General features: G+C 37.0%; 1 protein-coding gene across 9 annotated transcripts in view; it reads right to left on the reverse strand.

The window, feature by feature from the left end:
• Positions 1-16,833, reverse strand: part of PHF20L1 (PHD finger protein 20 like 1) — a 63,200-nt gene that overhangs the window by 17,591 nt on the left and 28,776 nt on the right. For 5 of the 9 annotated variants that reach the window (XM_033011728.2, XM_033011730.2, XM_033011726.2 and 2 more), the window contains 6 exons: positions 16,426-16,632; positions 8,590-8,808; positions 8,337-8,393; positions 6,894-6,998; positions 969-1,133; positions 403-584 (listed from right to left, as the gene is read on the reverse strand). In XM_033011728.2, the coding sequence (XP_032867619.1) occupies positions 403-584; positions 969-1,133; positions 6,894-6,998; positions 8,337-8,393; positions 8,590-8,808; positions 16,426-16,632 (935 nt within the window). The remainder of the gene's footprint in view (positions 1-402; positions 585-968; positions 1,134-6,893; positions 6,999-8,336; positions 8,394-8,589; positions 8,809-16,425; positions 16,633-16,833) is intronic. The other 4 variants (XM_033011734.2, XM_042785710.1, XM_033011731.2 and 1 more) reach the window with 1 other exon arrangement.

The following is a 16,833-nucleotide window of genomic DNA, read 5'->3' on the forward strand; positions in this document are numbered from 1 at the left end:
CAGCTGAGGTACATTTACAGTGAGCAGAGTGGTTTCTACAATTGGTACTGTAAGGCGTGAGGACTGAACTAGAAGGGCTGGTATAATTGGGATGGTCTGCAGACAGAAGTGATGATTTGTGTGCAGGAAAGGATACTTTATTCCAAATTTATCAACTGGATATAAAGAAAAAGGTTATATTTCCTTACAAACCTGTTCTACATATTGATTTGTTAGAGAACCTCATCCTACAGTAACCATTCTGCATATGCCAAACAGTCACACCAAGCGCAGAATATGAAAATCTTTTGTTATTGTTGACTTTGCAGCTCTCTACATAACTTTGGTCTCCAACACATCAAAATGGCACCTTCACAAGCAAGAAATTCACAAGGAAAATATATTCCCCCACAATTTCTTTACCTGAATCATAAAGCCATTTTCTTCATCCAGTTCACAAATGCATCTAACAATTTCATTGATAGCATCATCTTCATCCTGAGACTCTTCAAAGTTAGTTGAATCAAAGTCCTGGTTGTATTCATCACCACTAAGTAACAAACTCTCTGTAGAGGAATCATCCAAGAACTCCATATCTGAAAGGTCTAGTAAAAATAAATACATGTGAAATTGTGCATGCAGAGATGCCGTATTTCACAGAAATATAGGGGCTTTTCGCAGTTAAAAATCTTAACCTGCATATAGCAAAAAATTGCTCTCAAACACACTGCTGGTTTATTAGATTTCTTGATGATTTCTGCAAAATGCCTCTAATGTGATATCCTCAGAAGCAGAGTAGCAACACTTAACCAAAGCAAGTACAACACAGAACAGCTTGAGGAGTGTAAGCGTTTTCAAGTATATGAAGTATAAATCAGTCACCATATTTATAGCTACCATCCCAAACACAAACCGAATTATTTCCTTTAAAATTTTCTTCCTTAAAGAATTAAACCTATAAGATGAAAGTCACTGTTCAGCCAACCTACTTTCTCCACTAAGGTCAACAGACAAGATAGCTCTTGGATACTGGTATGATGTATTCTTCTCTGAGAACATGCTGCGCAAAGTTAGAGAGCTCCCCGACGACCGTGTTAATGGAGAAGAGCACCTGTCCAAGAATTCAACAGAACTATCTTCATAATCTGAATAATCTGAAAAATGAAAATAAATCACTGTTACAAAAATAAAGTTTATGACGTGCAAAAAAAAAAAATAATAATACTGCAATATTATATTCAGAGGTAAAGAATATCAACACTGAGGTATTAGGACGTGATGAAACTGTAAATAATAAATGGCAAAAGCTCTTCATATTTCATAGAAAAAATTCCAGTAAGAAACATAATGAAGCTTAATAGCTAAAACAAGCATTACCCATTTAACTCCTCCCTTCCCCCATCTCTAAACATACAGTGGAATAACTTTTCCTAGAACATCATACAGTCTTTTTCCTCAATTCATCTTGTACCATCTGCTATCCTTAGAGATGCTGCTGGTAGCTCTCTCTTTTTGCCTTATGTCTGTTCGTAGCACTACCAACACTGCTACCCAGAAGGACCTGCAGAGGAGCACAGGAAGCCCAAAGAAAACTCTCCATCAGCCACAGATGGGCCAATGGCTTCTGGGATGGTCCTGGGAGCATCCCAGTAGGGTACACACAAGTCCAGAGAAGTAGGATGAGCAGGCAAGCAATAAACACACCCTGCCCAGGCCCCTCCCAGGGCTGTCCCAGCAATGCCATCACCTCAGTTACCCAGGCATGAAACCCATTACAATGTGTTACCCAGAGCAACTCTCTTGATCACCTTTTGGACTAAGGTGGGGAACACTACGGTATGTAGGGTATAAATTCATTTTGGGATTGCAAAAGACTTATTATGGAATGCTTAGCAAAAAATGGATGGGCCTACGTGATTTGGGGAGGAACAAGTGTAGGGAAAGTAGAGGAATAAGGATATAAAAAGGGCCAGTTGTACGTAGTTTGCTTAAACAGTACACTTGTTTGGCCATTCCCTGTGTCTGATCAGCACAGTCTGTCCTATCAGAGCTGGCAGAGGTGGTGAAGTCTCCCTTCTTGGGGATACTGAAAAGCTGTCTGGACATAGTCCTGGGCAACCCGCTCTAGGTGGCCCTGCTTGGGCAGGGGGTTTGGACCAGAGGACCTCCAGAGATCCCTTTCAACTTCAGTTATTCTGTGATTGTAATTAAACCCCATCTCTAACTCTTTCCCAGGTGAGAGGCTCTCTATTCAGTGTGCAGGTGTGTGTATGGGGGTCTGAGTGCCAGCAAATGGACTCGACCACAGGTCAAAGGGCCCATGTGTCTTGGGGTGCCAGCACCTGGAGAGACTGGATTGACTGAATTGTCAACCACTTGTGAGGGATCTCTGGTCACAGAGGCCCAGGAGTTCATGCTGCAGCACCTGGAGCCAATGCAAGTGTCTGATTGTCAGCGGAGATCAAGCTGGACCAGCTGGTGAGCAGGGGAAGCAGCCTGGAAGCAAGAGGTGAGTGGGTCTGCAAGGGCCAGCTCTGGGTGTGAGTGTCTCTCTAAGGGTGAGAGCCAGGGGGCTATGGGAATCTGGGGAGTCCTAGCCAACTCGAGGAGTGGGCAAGATTGCATATATGAGTGAGATGGTCTGTACTGCAGTGGGGCCATGGCCCCAATGCCTCGTATCTCCACGTGCCAGCAACTGAGAACACTGGGATCCAGAGGCAGCTACTGGGCAGTCAGTATCTGAGCCCAGCTGCTGGAGAGATCCACACTGTACATATACACATCTGTATATTCTCACTAACGGGCCTCTCTCCTGTTCAGCCAGAGAGGGAAGCAGGCTGAAGTTGTTAGAGCACACAGAGCACCATGCACACGTGCCTAGTGGTAATACAGTAGTATTGACATTTCTGTCAATACCAGCATGATATGTCATCCTCTAACATGTACTATTTGCTACAGTCTCAAGGAAAACATTTGAAAGCCTGTCCTTAATCATGGAGAGACTGTCCCAGGTAAGTCATGGAATCACAAATCATAGAATGGTTTGAGTTGGAAGGGACCTTCAAGATCATCTACTTCCAACCCCCCTGCCATGGGCTGGAACACCTTCCACTAGACCAGGTTGCTCAAAGCCCCGTCCAACCTGGCCTTGAACCCTTCCAGGGAGGGGGCAGCCACAGCTTCTCTGGGCAAACTGTGCTAGTGCCTCTCCACCCTTGCAGTAAAGAATTTCTTCCTTCTATCTGATCTAAATCTACCCTTTACACCCTTTCAATTTAAAGCTGTTACCTCTTGTGCTACCACTATGCTCCCTGATAAAGTCCTTCCCCATCTTTCCTGTAGATCCCCTTTAAATACTAGAAGGCAGCTATAAGGTCTCCCCAGAGCCTTCCCTTGTCCAGGCTGAACAACCTCAGCTCTCTCAGCCTGTGCTCATAGGGGAGGTGCTCCAGCCCCCCGATCATCTTTGTGGCCTCCCCTGGACCCATGTGAGCAGGTCCATGTCTGTCTTATGCTGGTCAAACGTTAAGTTAGAACAGCTAGCCATTTACTCCTCCTAAAACTTATTACTTATATTCAAAGTGAGTAATCAGATTTCTATACCTTCATCCTTCTGTAGGAAGCATTCCCATTACCACCTGTATTTACAGTTTTCTTGCATGGCTCCACGATATACTTCTCTCTTTAAATACCTTCCATAAAGCCACTATTCATATTTACTTCCTCCTTCTGTCAAAAACACACTATCTACCACATTTCCTAAGTATATTCACTGCAGGGGAGTGAACTCAATGAGTAGTTGAGCCCATTTCCTCATGTTGTATTGCTATCAACCTCACTATAACAGAACAGTATAAATAACACAAAGTACCTACCGTCTGTGTTATATGGGTTTTATACAAACAGCCAATAATGCATCTACTCAGAGCACAAAAAAGAAAGTTTTGTTTTAAAGCCTTGCACAAAATTTATCTCAAGCACACAGTGTGCCCAATCCCTCTTCTTCCCCAAGATTCCTCAATTTGATTAGAAAGGAACAGAGCATGCCTCATACCCTTTCATTTCTGCCCATGCCCTGAGTAGAGTGAGCTAGTTCTGGAGAAAGAGAAGACTGTTTCTTTTGACAGATCATTTTCCAATGGGCTTTTTCAGGGTCAGAATATGACAAAGCATTTTTCTTTTTTCCTCACTTAAAAAAAAATGCAGGCAGAATACCTCTGGATTACTAGAAATAGATCTTCACAAGATGAATTTGCAAAGAATAAAATGTTCATGTTTTACTCACATTTCTTTCTGCATCTGGATTTAAGATTTATATTTTAGGGGGCATAGGGAGGTATAGTTTTCTCCTAACATTTACAAGCATTGGATACAGCCTCTAGAAGTTGGAACCTAAGCATGGTACCTATGCCAAGCTTCTAAGTTTCAAGACAAGTTGTCAAAAAGACCAAAGGAATAAAAAGAATTAAAACAACCCCAACCCATAACAAACCAACTTATGACCTTAACAAGATAAAACCAATGACCAATTCTGGGCACAAGAACATGGCTCTGATATCTGCATTATTGAATTGCTTCAGATGAACAGGGTTTGCAGAACCCATTGCATGTCAGAGCTGTATGGAACCAGAGAACCAAGCGCACCCCAGACATTGCAAAGCCTTGGACTCTCTGACCTCAAGCACAGTACTTTGCCGAACAGCAAAGCATCACGTGCTCAGATGAGAGCCACCAGTCTGACCAACTCCTAGAAAGCCTTCTAAACTGTGCACTACGTCAGCCTTTTCTGATGATTCATCTAAATTCCAGGATTCAACACCAAAGATGACAGATAACTTCTCTATTTACCTCTTTATTTAGAAATACATGAAACAGAAGGCTCAAGGAAATACTAAGTCAATGTTTCCCCATTACACAATATATATTTGTAGTTTTGAACTTACTTCAAATCTGTAGTTTAAATTGTTACCTATTAAAACAGTTCTGCTCAAAAGATCTTTCTTCAAATACTTCAATCATTATTTTGCTTATTTTTAAGCAAGCTCTTCTTCAAACACTTCTACACCAACGCTCAGTGTCATACACTCAAAGGATAGAAGAGCTATAAAACATTTTTCTCACTTATCAAACTGCATTGAGAGTGCAGCTGAGGACATTGCTGTACAGAAGTGATGGCACATTACTTTGGAACATCTTCCTAAAAATGGAACCCATGGAGAGTATTAACCCTGCCTTGTTTTAATAATCACAGTTGAAGTAGCCAGGACTGCTTAGGGTCTTTGGGTTTTTGTTCTTTTCTTTGGCTCTTGCATACCTAGAATTTACTACTGTCTTCTTGCAAGTACTCAGATGCCTCCCCAGTGAAAGTAAAAAACTCCCAATAATTTTTTGGTAGAATAAGAAATTGAAGTTTATAGCTTAAAATTGTACTACTTCAATATAATCATGGTGAAATGTATAAAACCCAGATTGTTTCAGTTCACATTCAAGCACTGCACGATTTGGGAGCACGTTCATGTTATAGCACAAATTTTGGACAGACAAATGCGTAACTCTAGGCATCCACAAGGCATCTTTAAAAGCCTGTGGTCAGAAGCTCACTTTGATGCACAGGGTTTTTGCACATGCTCTTGAGGAAAGAATTTTAGAAAATTCATTGTTTGATAGGTTTTAAATTTTCACCTTCTCATATTTAAGAAATTTTAATCAAAGTTATTAAAACTGATAGCTAGTAAAGTACACTCTCAAAATATACAAAAGTAAAGTCAATCTGATAGGCATAGAAAGACAGTCTAAGTTCTCATTTCTAAATTTTGGAGTATTTAAATATTTTCTCAAAAAACCCTGCAAAAACAAACAGCAGAAACATAAAAATTTGTATTACTTTAAGTCCTGAAACACTTTTTGAAGTAAGCAGACATGTTATACAAAAAAAAAAATTCAGTCTTTGGCAAGAAGGCAGAATGAGTCTGCATTTGCCTCTGCTGTTATTTTAATTGCCATAAAACTGCAACTAAGACTGCACTGGATGCAAACAAAAGGTAAACGAAGGAACCTGCACTGTAATTTCATGGGAGATTAAAAGAACCCAAGGACATAGAAAAGGGGAAGAAATACAAAGAAACTGTAAATTGTACTGGTCATCAGAATAGTTATCTTTTTATTAAAAAAAACACAAACATCCACTTTTTCAACAGAAATCATGCAAGGAGATTTAGAGAAGGGATGGCACTAAAACTTTAAACCACAGTTTTATGGGAATACTTCTCAAACAAGGAGGAAAAAAAAAAATCACAAAGTGGTATGAAAAGGGGTTTCGTTTTGCTAAAAAAGCAAAAGTTACCTATAGCCTCGTACAAAAAAAAAAAAAAAATTGTTTTTGTACCTTTAGGGAACAGAAAACAAAAAAGATGAGCGATATGATCAAAGAATTAGAATAGGGAAGTGAGACGAAGACAAATGGGATCACCATTTGACAAGACAACAGACAAGATTGTTGCAGACACACCTACCTTAGCTATTAAGGACTAACTTAAGGAAGGGCTGGCGTTTTATACAGTAAACCAATGAAATTTAGCAACAGATTGGATACTAGAATAATTTTAGTGTTCAATTAAAATACACAGGAGTGTATACAGTTTCAAATGAAGAATTTGGAGATGAGGAAAGCGAGCCTATCTTTTGAAGGAAAAAAAAAAAATCTATGAGATATGTATGTCTATCATGCAGAAACAAGTTATAAACACAAAAATAAGGTCATAGAGCTGTGTCCTTTCAGCATATAAGGCCATAACTTATTTCTTTGACATTTTTAAAATTTCAGATTCATATTGTTTAGAGTCAAGTTTTATTAGCTAATGCCAGAAATACACTGAGTGGTTCTGCTTATTTGAAATAATGTAAATTGAACTTACCATGCTGTTTAGATTTCTTCTTTTTTTTCTTCTTTTTTTTCTGCTTTGATTTATGATCTTTCTCCTTTTTCTCTTTTTTCTCCTTTTCCTTCTCTTTCTTTTTACCTGAAATAGAAATTAAACATTTTAAAACAGCATTAGTATTCCAAATTAATTAATTGCCTCGTATGGCTTAACCTAAACATGACTCAAAATCAAGTATTCCAGTTGCCTCCTCAGATCAAAATGAGTCAGTCAATTTACTTGGTATGTTGGGCATGTCTCCTATTAATTGCCAATTACCATTGGTAGAATGGTTCAAAGGAATCTCTCTCAATTAACATTTTACCCTTTTAAGTATTTCCAAAGGAGGAATTGTAGCAGAAGACGACATAGCAAAGCACACAAAATAAGTGACAGTATTTAAACAGCTTATAACATCTATTTTACTTACACCTTATAACACAAAGGTTTGGACAAGAGAAAAAAGCTTTTAAAGGTACAAAATTCCAAGCTGAAAAGATAACATGATCTTAAAAAATACATAGTAGTGTATCAAAATTATCTGAAGAAAATTTCAGTATCACGAAACTGCTGATGCTGTCAGCACTTTCTACTACACAGCAATATCCTCATAGAAAACTGATTCTGACTAAAATTTACTATATATTTTTTACACTGCAGTCCACTTCTAACCACTGTTGGTATATGCATGAAGGCAAGTATTTCGTCTCAGAAAAATTCTATTTATCCTGTTAATTCTGCTCAGACAAAATACATCTGACAATATTTTCACTCCATAACAATTTTCTAAGTAATCAGCAGTGAGAGAACTAATGAGGAAACTGACTTCCTACAGAAAATAATTCCTTAAAGTCAGTATATAAGGACTGTTTCCCGTACACAAATTAGAGTCTCATTATCTTCTTGGGAAATACTGAAACAGAGCTTTTACCTCATGGAAAAACAAGGCAGAATCACTTATGAATTCTTGTCCATCTTTTATTTTTTTTTACCTTCCTTGTTTTAAACACAGGATAAAAGCAAAGCCCTCTTAATTTAGATTTTCTTTCAAGAATTGCCAAATGCTTTGCTAGTAACACTTAACTGTTTTCTCCTCCCTCCCAAATCAGTCAGTAAAAGGAAATAAAGCATTATCACCGAATCAACCAAAAAAAAAAAAAAAGGGAAAAAAAAAAGCAAGCTTTTTTTTGTTCCCAGGCCTCTCATCTGTATTTCTGGATCCTTCCAAATCCTTCCTGTGGGCACTTTCTTTTTCTCTTATAAAATTATTCTTCTACTATAAGCTTCTCACATATATAAAAATATTTTTAAGACCTAAACAAACAAAAGAAGTGCAGCTGAGCCAGGAAATATTTTACGCTTTTATATTTGCACTTCAGAGACATCAAGCGTTAGAGAGTTTTTCCTTTTTTCCTAAAAATATTATTGCTCTGTACATACCATATGTTGAAGAACTTTTCTCTTCCAGTTTTCCTTTTCTTTCCATTCGCACTGCACCTGCAAATTGAAGAAGAATATGACATAAGTGAAATGTCTGGCTGATGACCCACTTTCTTGTAAAAGTCATTAGACCATAAAAAGTCCTACCGGTAATAATAGTACGAAACATACAAAAAATATAATTATTTTTAATGTCACGTTACGATTATTTTTATTGTCTAAAGCACTGGAAACAAAAAGTATTGTAGTTTACCAACTTCTGAATGCTTGTCCTTCTCAATCACGTTCTTTAATATTTTCTCCTTCAGACTCTCAAAACATTTCTCCTTTATGGGCACAGAGCACTGTATCTCTGTCCCTTCAGAGCTCACTGATGTGGAAGACCTCTTTTTTTTACTATTCCCTTTGGGTAACTTTAGACTATTGGTTAAAGGCATTTCCAGATGTAAGGCATGTACATGGGACGAGGGTGCTGAAAACAAGAAGACAGATTTACTAGGCATTCTGTAAGGATTGCAGCCAGATCACTGGCTGGGTCAGATCACTGAAACGTCAACTACTGGTAATAATATCATCACACTTCACATATTTCCTGCATGTGAATGCCTAGGTCCTAGTCTTACATATAAGGCAATACATGCCACAGAAGGTTCCTTTGCCTGTTTTGGCATTTGCATTTTTAAACTGCTTATACTGTTTTAAAGCATACTTTTTCTGCTATTTCTAAGCCTTTTTGTTTCCTTTTTATTTCACTGTAATACAAACCCACTTCAACGGTGTTAAAGGTGCTGATATTGTCAATATCATTTAAGTTAACATTCCATTGTGTGAACAGAAAAACTAAGCTCTGGTACAACATTTTTAGTGCCATGTATAAAATTTACACTTCTGATTACTGAATTTTTCATTCATTTTAATAATATTTAAATCATTCACTGTCATGTGTATTTAATTCACATTTGAATTACATAAAAAATACTGTGATCATTTTTCAGAGTTCAGCATCATATAGTGACAATTCTTACCTTGAACTATTCAGAAAAGTTTATTCAGTGAAATATTCAGTTATTTTTTAATCTTTATCTGATGAAAATTAGGAAATAAGATGGCAAAACAAAACTCAAATTATAACTTTCATTGCTAATATTTATAATCAAATAGGACAATGGAATTTTCAAATAATCAAACTAGAATGAAAGTTATTTATAAAGAACAATACTGAAGTAATTCAAAACTCCCTATTACTGTGTTCATTAATATTGTGAGATCTTCAATTTTCATTTAAATGTAATTAGGAAAGCCTAATCTTCATCAGAGCCTTGAGGAGATTTCAGGACCATGCTGATAGCATACTGTACAAAAATGCAGCCCTGCAAAGTCCTAAGGGGTTCAGGTTTCTCAATGCTAGCTGTAAACACTTGGAGTTACTAGTCACCTTTGGTGTCTCTCAAAATATGAGCCCAACAAAAGTATCAGCACGTAAAAGAACACTTGAGGGTTAAAGTGCTGAACCAAAAAAAGTCCTGAAAAATACCTGCCAGCAGTCAAGATATTAAACAAGACAAAACAGGAAGCTGATCTGGAATGGATTATTTGAGCTCCTCCTTTTATTTGTGGTGGGGTTTGGCTTTTTTTTTTTATTATTATTATTAATTAGTAATTTAACAACAAAGAATTTAAATAAGCAGTGTTAATATACTTTACTGAATTCATCAGTCATATCAGAATTCTGGGGAAAAGGCAAGAATGTCTCAGGGTTGACTCTGTAAGGTGGTCTTCCAGACTTGGAGAGACCAACCAAATTCTACTACAGTACAATATACACATTACATGAGAGTTACTCCAGCTCCTAGGTAGCCTTCTCAGGAAAACAATCAATGCTACAGGGTGAGAAAGCCACAGAGGCAGCAAAAGCAATCTAAAGTGGTATGTCACCTACCAACCACAGAGCACCTAAAATGCCAGAAGTTCCCAGCTGCAAGATATGACCATAGCATGCAATCTAGCCAGCAGCCAGCAGCAGCTGCTCAGTTCTGTGTGCTGGCTTTTAACACAAACTGAGTGACCAGGGCTGAGGCCACCTGAGCCTTTCCACTCCCTCAAATCAACCATTCCACCTAAAACCATAATCCTGTCAAGACTGGTTTACTATTCAGGCTCATGCTTTTGTCTGTATTTCAGGTGGATTTAACTTGCTGGGATACTTCTCATCAATACAAAACACTATCCAGATTATTCCTTTCTTCAGTTTCCTAATTAACATTTGTCTCCGTTACAGGACTGAACTGCTTTGCCATCTGTGGAGCAGTAAGTATATTTTAGCACCTCAGTAAAAGAAAAAAGTGACACCTCCAAATCATCGTGATATCAACATCTTGTCTCGTTTCCAAAAAGAGCACAAAAGGATCACCCAAATGCACACAATTTGGTTAGGTCACAGACATTTTGATGAAAAGGTGTGAGAATACTCCATCTAAACACTCTCAGTAGTAATTTAGTCTCAATATTAGATGAATTAGTATTCAAACTTAATTATTCATAAGAAATCCTAACCTCAGACATCCAAACGTGCCCTGGTATCAATAGTCACAACACAAACTTCAGTATCTCAGTAATTTTCAACACAAGCCCATCTGACAAAGTAATCAGCTAGAAAGTAAATAACTGTCTGAGGAAACATTTATGATGGACAGAAACCTGCTACAGTCACACAAATACCCATCAAAATGACAGAGCTCTCCAGACTGCCTTTCTATAGAAACCTGAAAAGAGAAATTACTATTATGCCTGCACACACTGTGATGTTATTCTTGGCTTTTACTTTTATTAATCAGAAATCATTCTAGATTAAGAATTCTAAATTCTCAAATCTGAAATAAACTGTTAAGTCTTGCAAAGTCTGATTGTCAACTATGCAATCAAATGCAATCACTGTGTCTTACAAATAACTACAAAATTAGACAAAGTAGATAATCACACTCTGAAGGGCAAGTAACAAATACAGCAAGAAAAATATTAGTTTATAAAAAAATTAATTTATGGAAATATTACCATCTTTTTTTTTAGCTGTTATTTTTAACTGCAATTTTATTCCTGTTGAGAGTCTAGTCAGGCACTTCCCACACAGTGCAACGTGGGAGGTCTGCAATTAACACTCAGCAGAGAGAAAGATGCTTAGATATTAGGTTTGATAAACTACTGATTGTGTTTTTGTTTTAAGATCAATTTTATCACCAGAACACTGATTTCATATTAAAACCCAATGCAAACCACAGCACTTTCCAGTCCAGTTTATGACACATTTCCAATGCTACCTCTCCTGGTCTGGCATGGTGAAGTGACACCAGCCTCCCTCGTGCAAGCGCAGGCAGAGAACAGGATGCTGCGCTACAAGTGCAGCAGCACAGACGGGCTTTTAGTGGTACTGCTTATTTCAGTTCAGCAAATTAAAATAAATTGTACCAATGTGAAGCGATTTATTTTGCTGCATGATATTCTGTTCCATGGCTTCTGACGTTTCAACTTTCCTAATAACAGAAGTATCAGCCTGTGCATTAATATACAACTTTAACCATAACATGACCAGCATAATTCATGGTCTTATCATAATTAATTCTGTGTTTTGAATTCCTAGTGCATAAGATGATTTTTATATCTAAATGTACTTTCAATACATATTATAGATTAGCACCAGAGCCTGCACAAAATGATTTCTTTAGGAAGGATAAGGACATGAAAGTTTCTTCCTTCCCTTCAGCTAACTACCCCCAAGAATCAGCTGGGAACTTCAGGGCGGAGACTAGAATGGCAGACATTCAAATTAGGGAGTAAACCTGACTGTCAATAGATGTTAGGTGTAAAACAAACAGTTCCGAAGTAACAAGAGCTTTAGTTCACTAGAGTCTAGATACCACTTAAAAGCAGGGTAACCAATAACACTGGCAAGAGTTTATTAAAAAGCAACTGATCTCATTTTTCTGAAAATTTTGTACATCAGCCGTTTGTTGTTCTTGCTGCAGTAAACTGTTATCAATAAAATTATATAAAAGTATGCAGTACTTTTTATTTTAGCCTAAGTGCAACTTTTTCCCATATAGTTAGCCTATGTTACCCTACTAGCACAATCATTGTAGTCTGAGCTAGAACAGGAAAGAACAATATTATCATTAGCTGTTATATTATTATAAATATTATATTAATATTATTGTATTAGTAAATGTACTATTTTCCTTCTACTTAAATTTGAAACCCCAGATTGCTTGCTGACATTGTGTTTGCTCAATATTTAACAGTTAAACTAACACAAATGTTGCAGAGTTACAGAAACCAATAAAAATGACCACAGATTTGAAGAATATTATAATTACAGAAAGATATGAACTTCATGTAGTATGAACTGGAAAACCACAGTGTTTTCCATGTATTCAGACTGACTGAGAATTTAAAGCCTATGAAAGGCTAAGTGACAAAAAGGCCAGTTCTTTTTAAGCAGTTTGACAAATGAAATCATGGATTCTTAGTCATGTGTGCAATATCAGGTGATCACAAGTAGGTCCATGCACCAGTTTAGGCAAAGCAGTTCAGAAATGTTCAGAAATTAACTGGCAGTGTACCAGTGTCTGCCAAAGTGCACAGTACTTCCATGTAGCCTGTGGACTGAAGGAACTGATCACAGTGCTTCTGTGCTGTCTTTACGAAATAAGCTGATCATTTTAAGCAATGATTTTGAGAAGGAATGTATATGTTAATACTGTTACAATTTATGCTTCTGCACTTCAGTGCATCTCATCCCTCCCCTTTGTAAAACACTAAGTTAGAAGCTTTTTAATAAAGAAGTAATTAAAACACGATTTCCAATAATAAAATTATTTTTTTCAATTGACCCAACTGATAGCCTCCATCAGAAGTCTAAACTTCCAAAGCCATGAATTGCATCTGAGTCTAAAACAGTACAGGTCTTTTACAGAAGGGTCGGCAATCATAATAAGGCTGCTTCATGCTAAATATTTCTGTTAGATCCATAATTTCTGAAACTATCTACAGTTATCTCGTTCAATGATTACAAAAGACAGCAGGTCCAACTTAAGTGCACTTAGCAAATTCTACAGTCTTCTCAAAATCTGGAACACAAGGATCTGTCCAAGCTATGCCAATAAAATCCAAACAGCAGAAGTATCATAAAAGGACACAGATTTAAAATAGGTCTTTCAGATTCAAAAAAGCAGACAATTACAGAATAGTCTGCATTTGACATGAGAGTTCTCAAGACGTATAGTCTATAGAGTCACAATGCAGAAACTAAACAATGCAATATATTAAATTACACTCAGGCAGGCAGATGTTCATGAATAACGCAAATTAGCTTCTCATTAATTTCAAGCATTGACAGGTATGAGAAAGGAAAGCTTTGGGCCCCTCTTTATATATTAGCTTGCCATTGTTTAAACAGATTCATTAGAAAAGAAAAAGTAGCGATAAAACGAGTGGATTATATTAATTCTCCTAAAGCATGTAAGAATTTGATATGTGTGATTAAGTAACATGACTTGAGAACCTGTGTTATTTCAAAACTAAAAAGATGCCTTCTAAAGCAGAGAGCACAACAAAAACTATTCAACAGTGTAGAGTAACTCCAGAGCTTTCAAGCCTAAACTGAAAAGCTACATTTTAGTTTTTCTTCTAAGAATATGAGAAGGATAGGAGCAAATTAGTTTCACCAGAGTTAGAAGCCAGAGATGAACCCAGAATGTCAGTTACAGAGTCCTAGAGATACTACTTACAGAGGCAACTAGCTCCAAAACTTTCTATGAAATCTCTGAATTAAAGATATCAAAGTGCTTAGATTAGTCTTTCAGCCCACAAAGCTTATACAGCTCAAGTGGATGCTGGGCTCCATAATTCTGAAAACTTCTAACTTTTGGACAAAAAGACAGTATGAAAGCTCAAGGTAGAGCTCTATTGCAGGGACAAAAACTGTAATACATGAAAATTAAGAACAAGACACAGGTCTGTCTGGAAGGCAAAAAACCCAGAGACAAAAAGGTAGCTGGCAAATCAGTTTCTTGAGAGCTTACAACAAAATTATGTATGTCAAAAAAAGCTCCATTAAACTTTAAATACAGTATAAACTGTATCCTCCAGCATAGTTTTAAGTGCTTCCATCTTCCTACTCTGGACTCAATGGTTTCCCCTGACACAAAGTGTGTGGACAGTGTCAAACATTTTTGAGTCATAAATAAAGGTGGGTATAAATGAAACGTTATTTCTTTAATTAGACTCAGCTGTGGCCAAGACCAAAACCCAGCTTTAGAAATAAACAGGTACAAGTATACTCATGGATGTTGGGTTTAGAAGCAGCTCACCCAGACTCTAAGCCAGCCGCATGACAGAAGCAGGCAACAAAATAAATACCTGTCAGCATTAACAACTACACATTAAATTATCCAGAAAATGTATCAGAAAAGCCAGTAGTCAAAATTCTAGTAACTGAAATGAGTTCTAATAAGCAAGGAACAGATGGCAGTTGGAAGCTGTTGGTTTCTTCTATGATCTTGTTCTGAGTGGGCAAACATACAACTCCCAAAAGCACTTCTCTTAGTGGCAGAAGACGTAAGGTAAAAGGACTTTTAGAGAAGTAATTTTCCCTGGAATCTGTAATTTTACTGCTATGTAGTATATCAAAGGCAAGTGAAGACTGTCACATGGTTTCACTCCAGAAACCAAGTGATATTTTTAAAAGCTTAAGTGGCAGCTCATTAGAAATTCCCGTAAACTAAATTTGTCAAAATAAGGGCTAAGAGATAAATACATTTTTTTTTTTCCAAGAGGAAGGATAATTACAGTCATCTATTTTAATCTATGCAATATTGATCCAAGAATCATACCCAGATTTTGCAACATCAGGTTAAATAGTCATGCTACAACTCAGTGAAGCGATCAACTTACACATTCAGTAGGAATATGTGTGGGCAGACACCCAAGAAGGGGATGTACCTACTAAACAAAATGCTTCACTGACCTATTGAGCACTTCAGCTATACTATCAGCCTAATGTAGAGTTTTTCCCCCCCGTCCCCGCAAACAAGACTATGTTATAGTTTGAGTGCCATAATTATATACCTTAAAGTCATGTTGTCCTCCCTTAATATCAACTACATTTACCAAAAACTTCCCCAGTAGAATACAATTTGATTTTTCCTCCTCTTTATTGAACAATTTTCTCATTTAACAAAAAAAAAAAAAAAAACAAGCCCAAACAAACAAACCAAAAAAAAAAGGCTTGTGAGAATTCTTTCTTGGAAACCAATTAAAAATGGTATGATACTCACTCATGTAACAGACTTATTTATGAAAAAAGCATATTGACTCCTAACACACACTGGATGAAAACAATGCACTTTTAGGGTCTACAAACCACTATGTAAACCCTTCCCCAAAACTCTTAATTGCCTCTACACAGGTGATTTACTTAAACGACAGTAGCCAGTAAACTGTTACAAAATGAGAGGCAACACAAAGTTCCAGTATAGGTCTCTATGCTAACACTGTGAGGGTGAACCAAGTCTATATAAGTTGTATAGGATTTTTCAGAAATATTTTCAAGTAACATTTTGTAGCAAGCAAATGACAAAATTTCCACTGGAAACAGAAGCAAAGGTAGAGGAGTGCCGGCTGTCTTTGAAAATGCTACTAAGTTTTAAAGCTGAAACCACAAGATAAATGAGTACATCTAGATTTAGTATATATTAATATGTTAGTAAACTACTTCATAAATTATTTTTGTGAGTTTTAACAATATAAAATATTTTTGAAAGAAATAATGCTTTTTATATTCCACACTCTCAGATCCTCCTTAAAGTGTGTTAGAAAAAGTGCTAATGCAGCTCAAAGCCAGTGGAAGACGAAGAATATGCTGACAGATGGACCCCAGAAAGAGTGGCAGGTTTGTGAACGTGCAGAAAGGGAGGGCAAAAAATAAACCAAAACAAACCCCTCCCCAAAAGTATCCCCCTCATTCTGTATGACTGACTACATACACATTTTAACCCTAAACTATAAACCTAACTGGTTGTATACTGAATCTTTTTACCTGACGCTGTTGTAGCTACTCTTCCATCAGTTACTGCTTTGGAAGAAAGATATGTAATCATCTGAATATCTTCCTTGTCTTTACTGGGATATTCATTACGGAAAGTGGATTCTGTGGATAATGGTGCTGTTACTTCCGAACTACGGCTTAAATCAAGAGGGAGACATGGTCCACGCTTCTCAAGTGACATATGAGCAACATCAGGTACTACATAAAAGAAAAAATGTAATATTAAAAAAAGATATATAGGTCCAACAAACAACAGTTTGGATTGCAGCATTACATAACATAGGAACAGCATACAGCTTTAGCTATAGTAAGTCAAAAGATCCCATTAGATGAAAACCGTGAAAGGTCTAATTTTTATGACTCAATTTCTCTCGGGCAGTTCTTTATTAGATTAAGATA

This window comes from Tyto alba, unplaced genomic scaffold (genome assembly GCF_018691265.1).
Source record: "Tyto alba isolate M040663 unplaced genomic scaffold, T.alba_DEE_v4.0 Super-Scaffold_9, whole genome shotgun sequence".
Classification (NCBI taxonomy): Eukaryota; Metazoa; Chordata; class Aves; order Strigiformes; family Tytonidae; genus Tyto; species Tyto alba.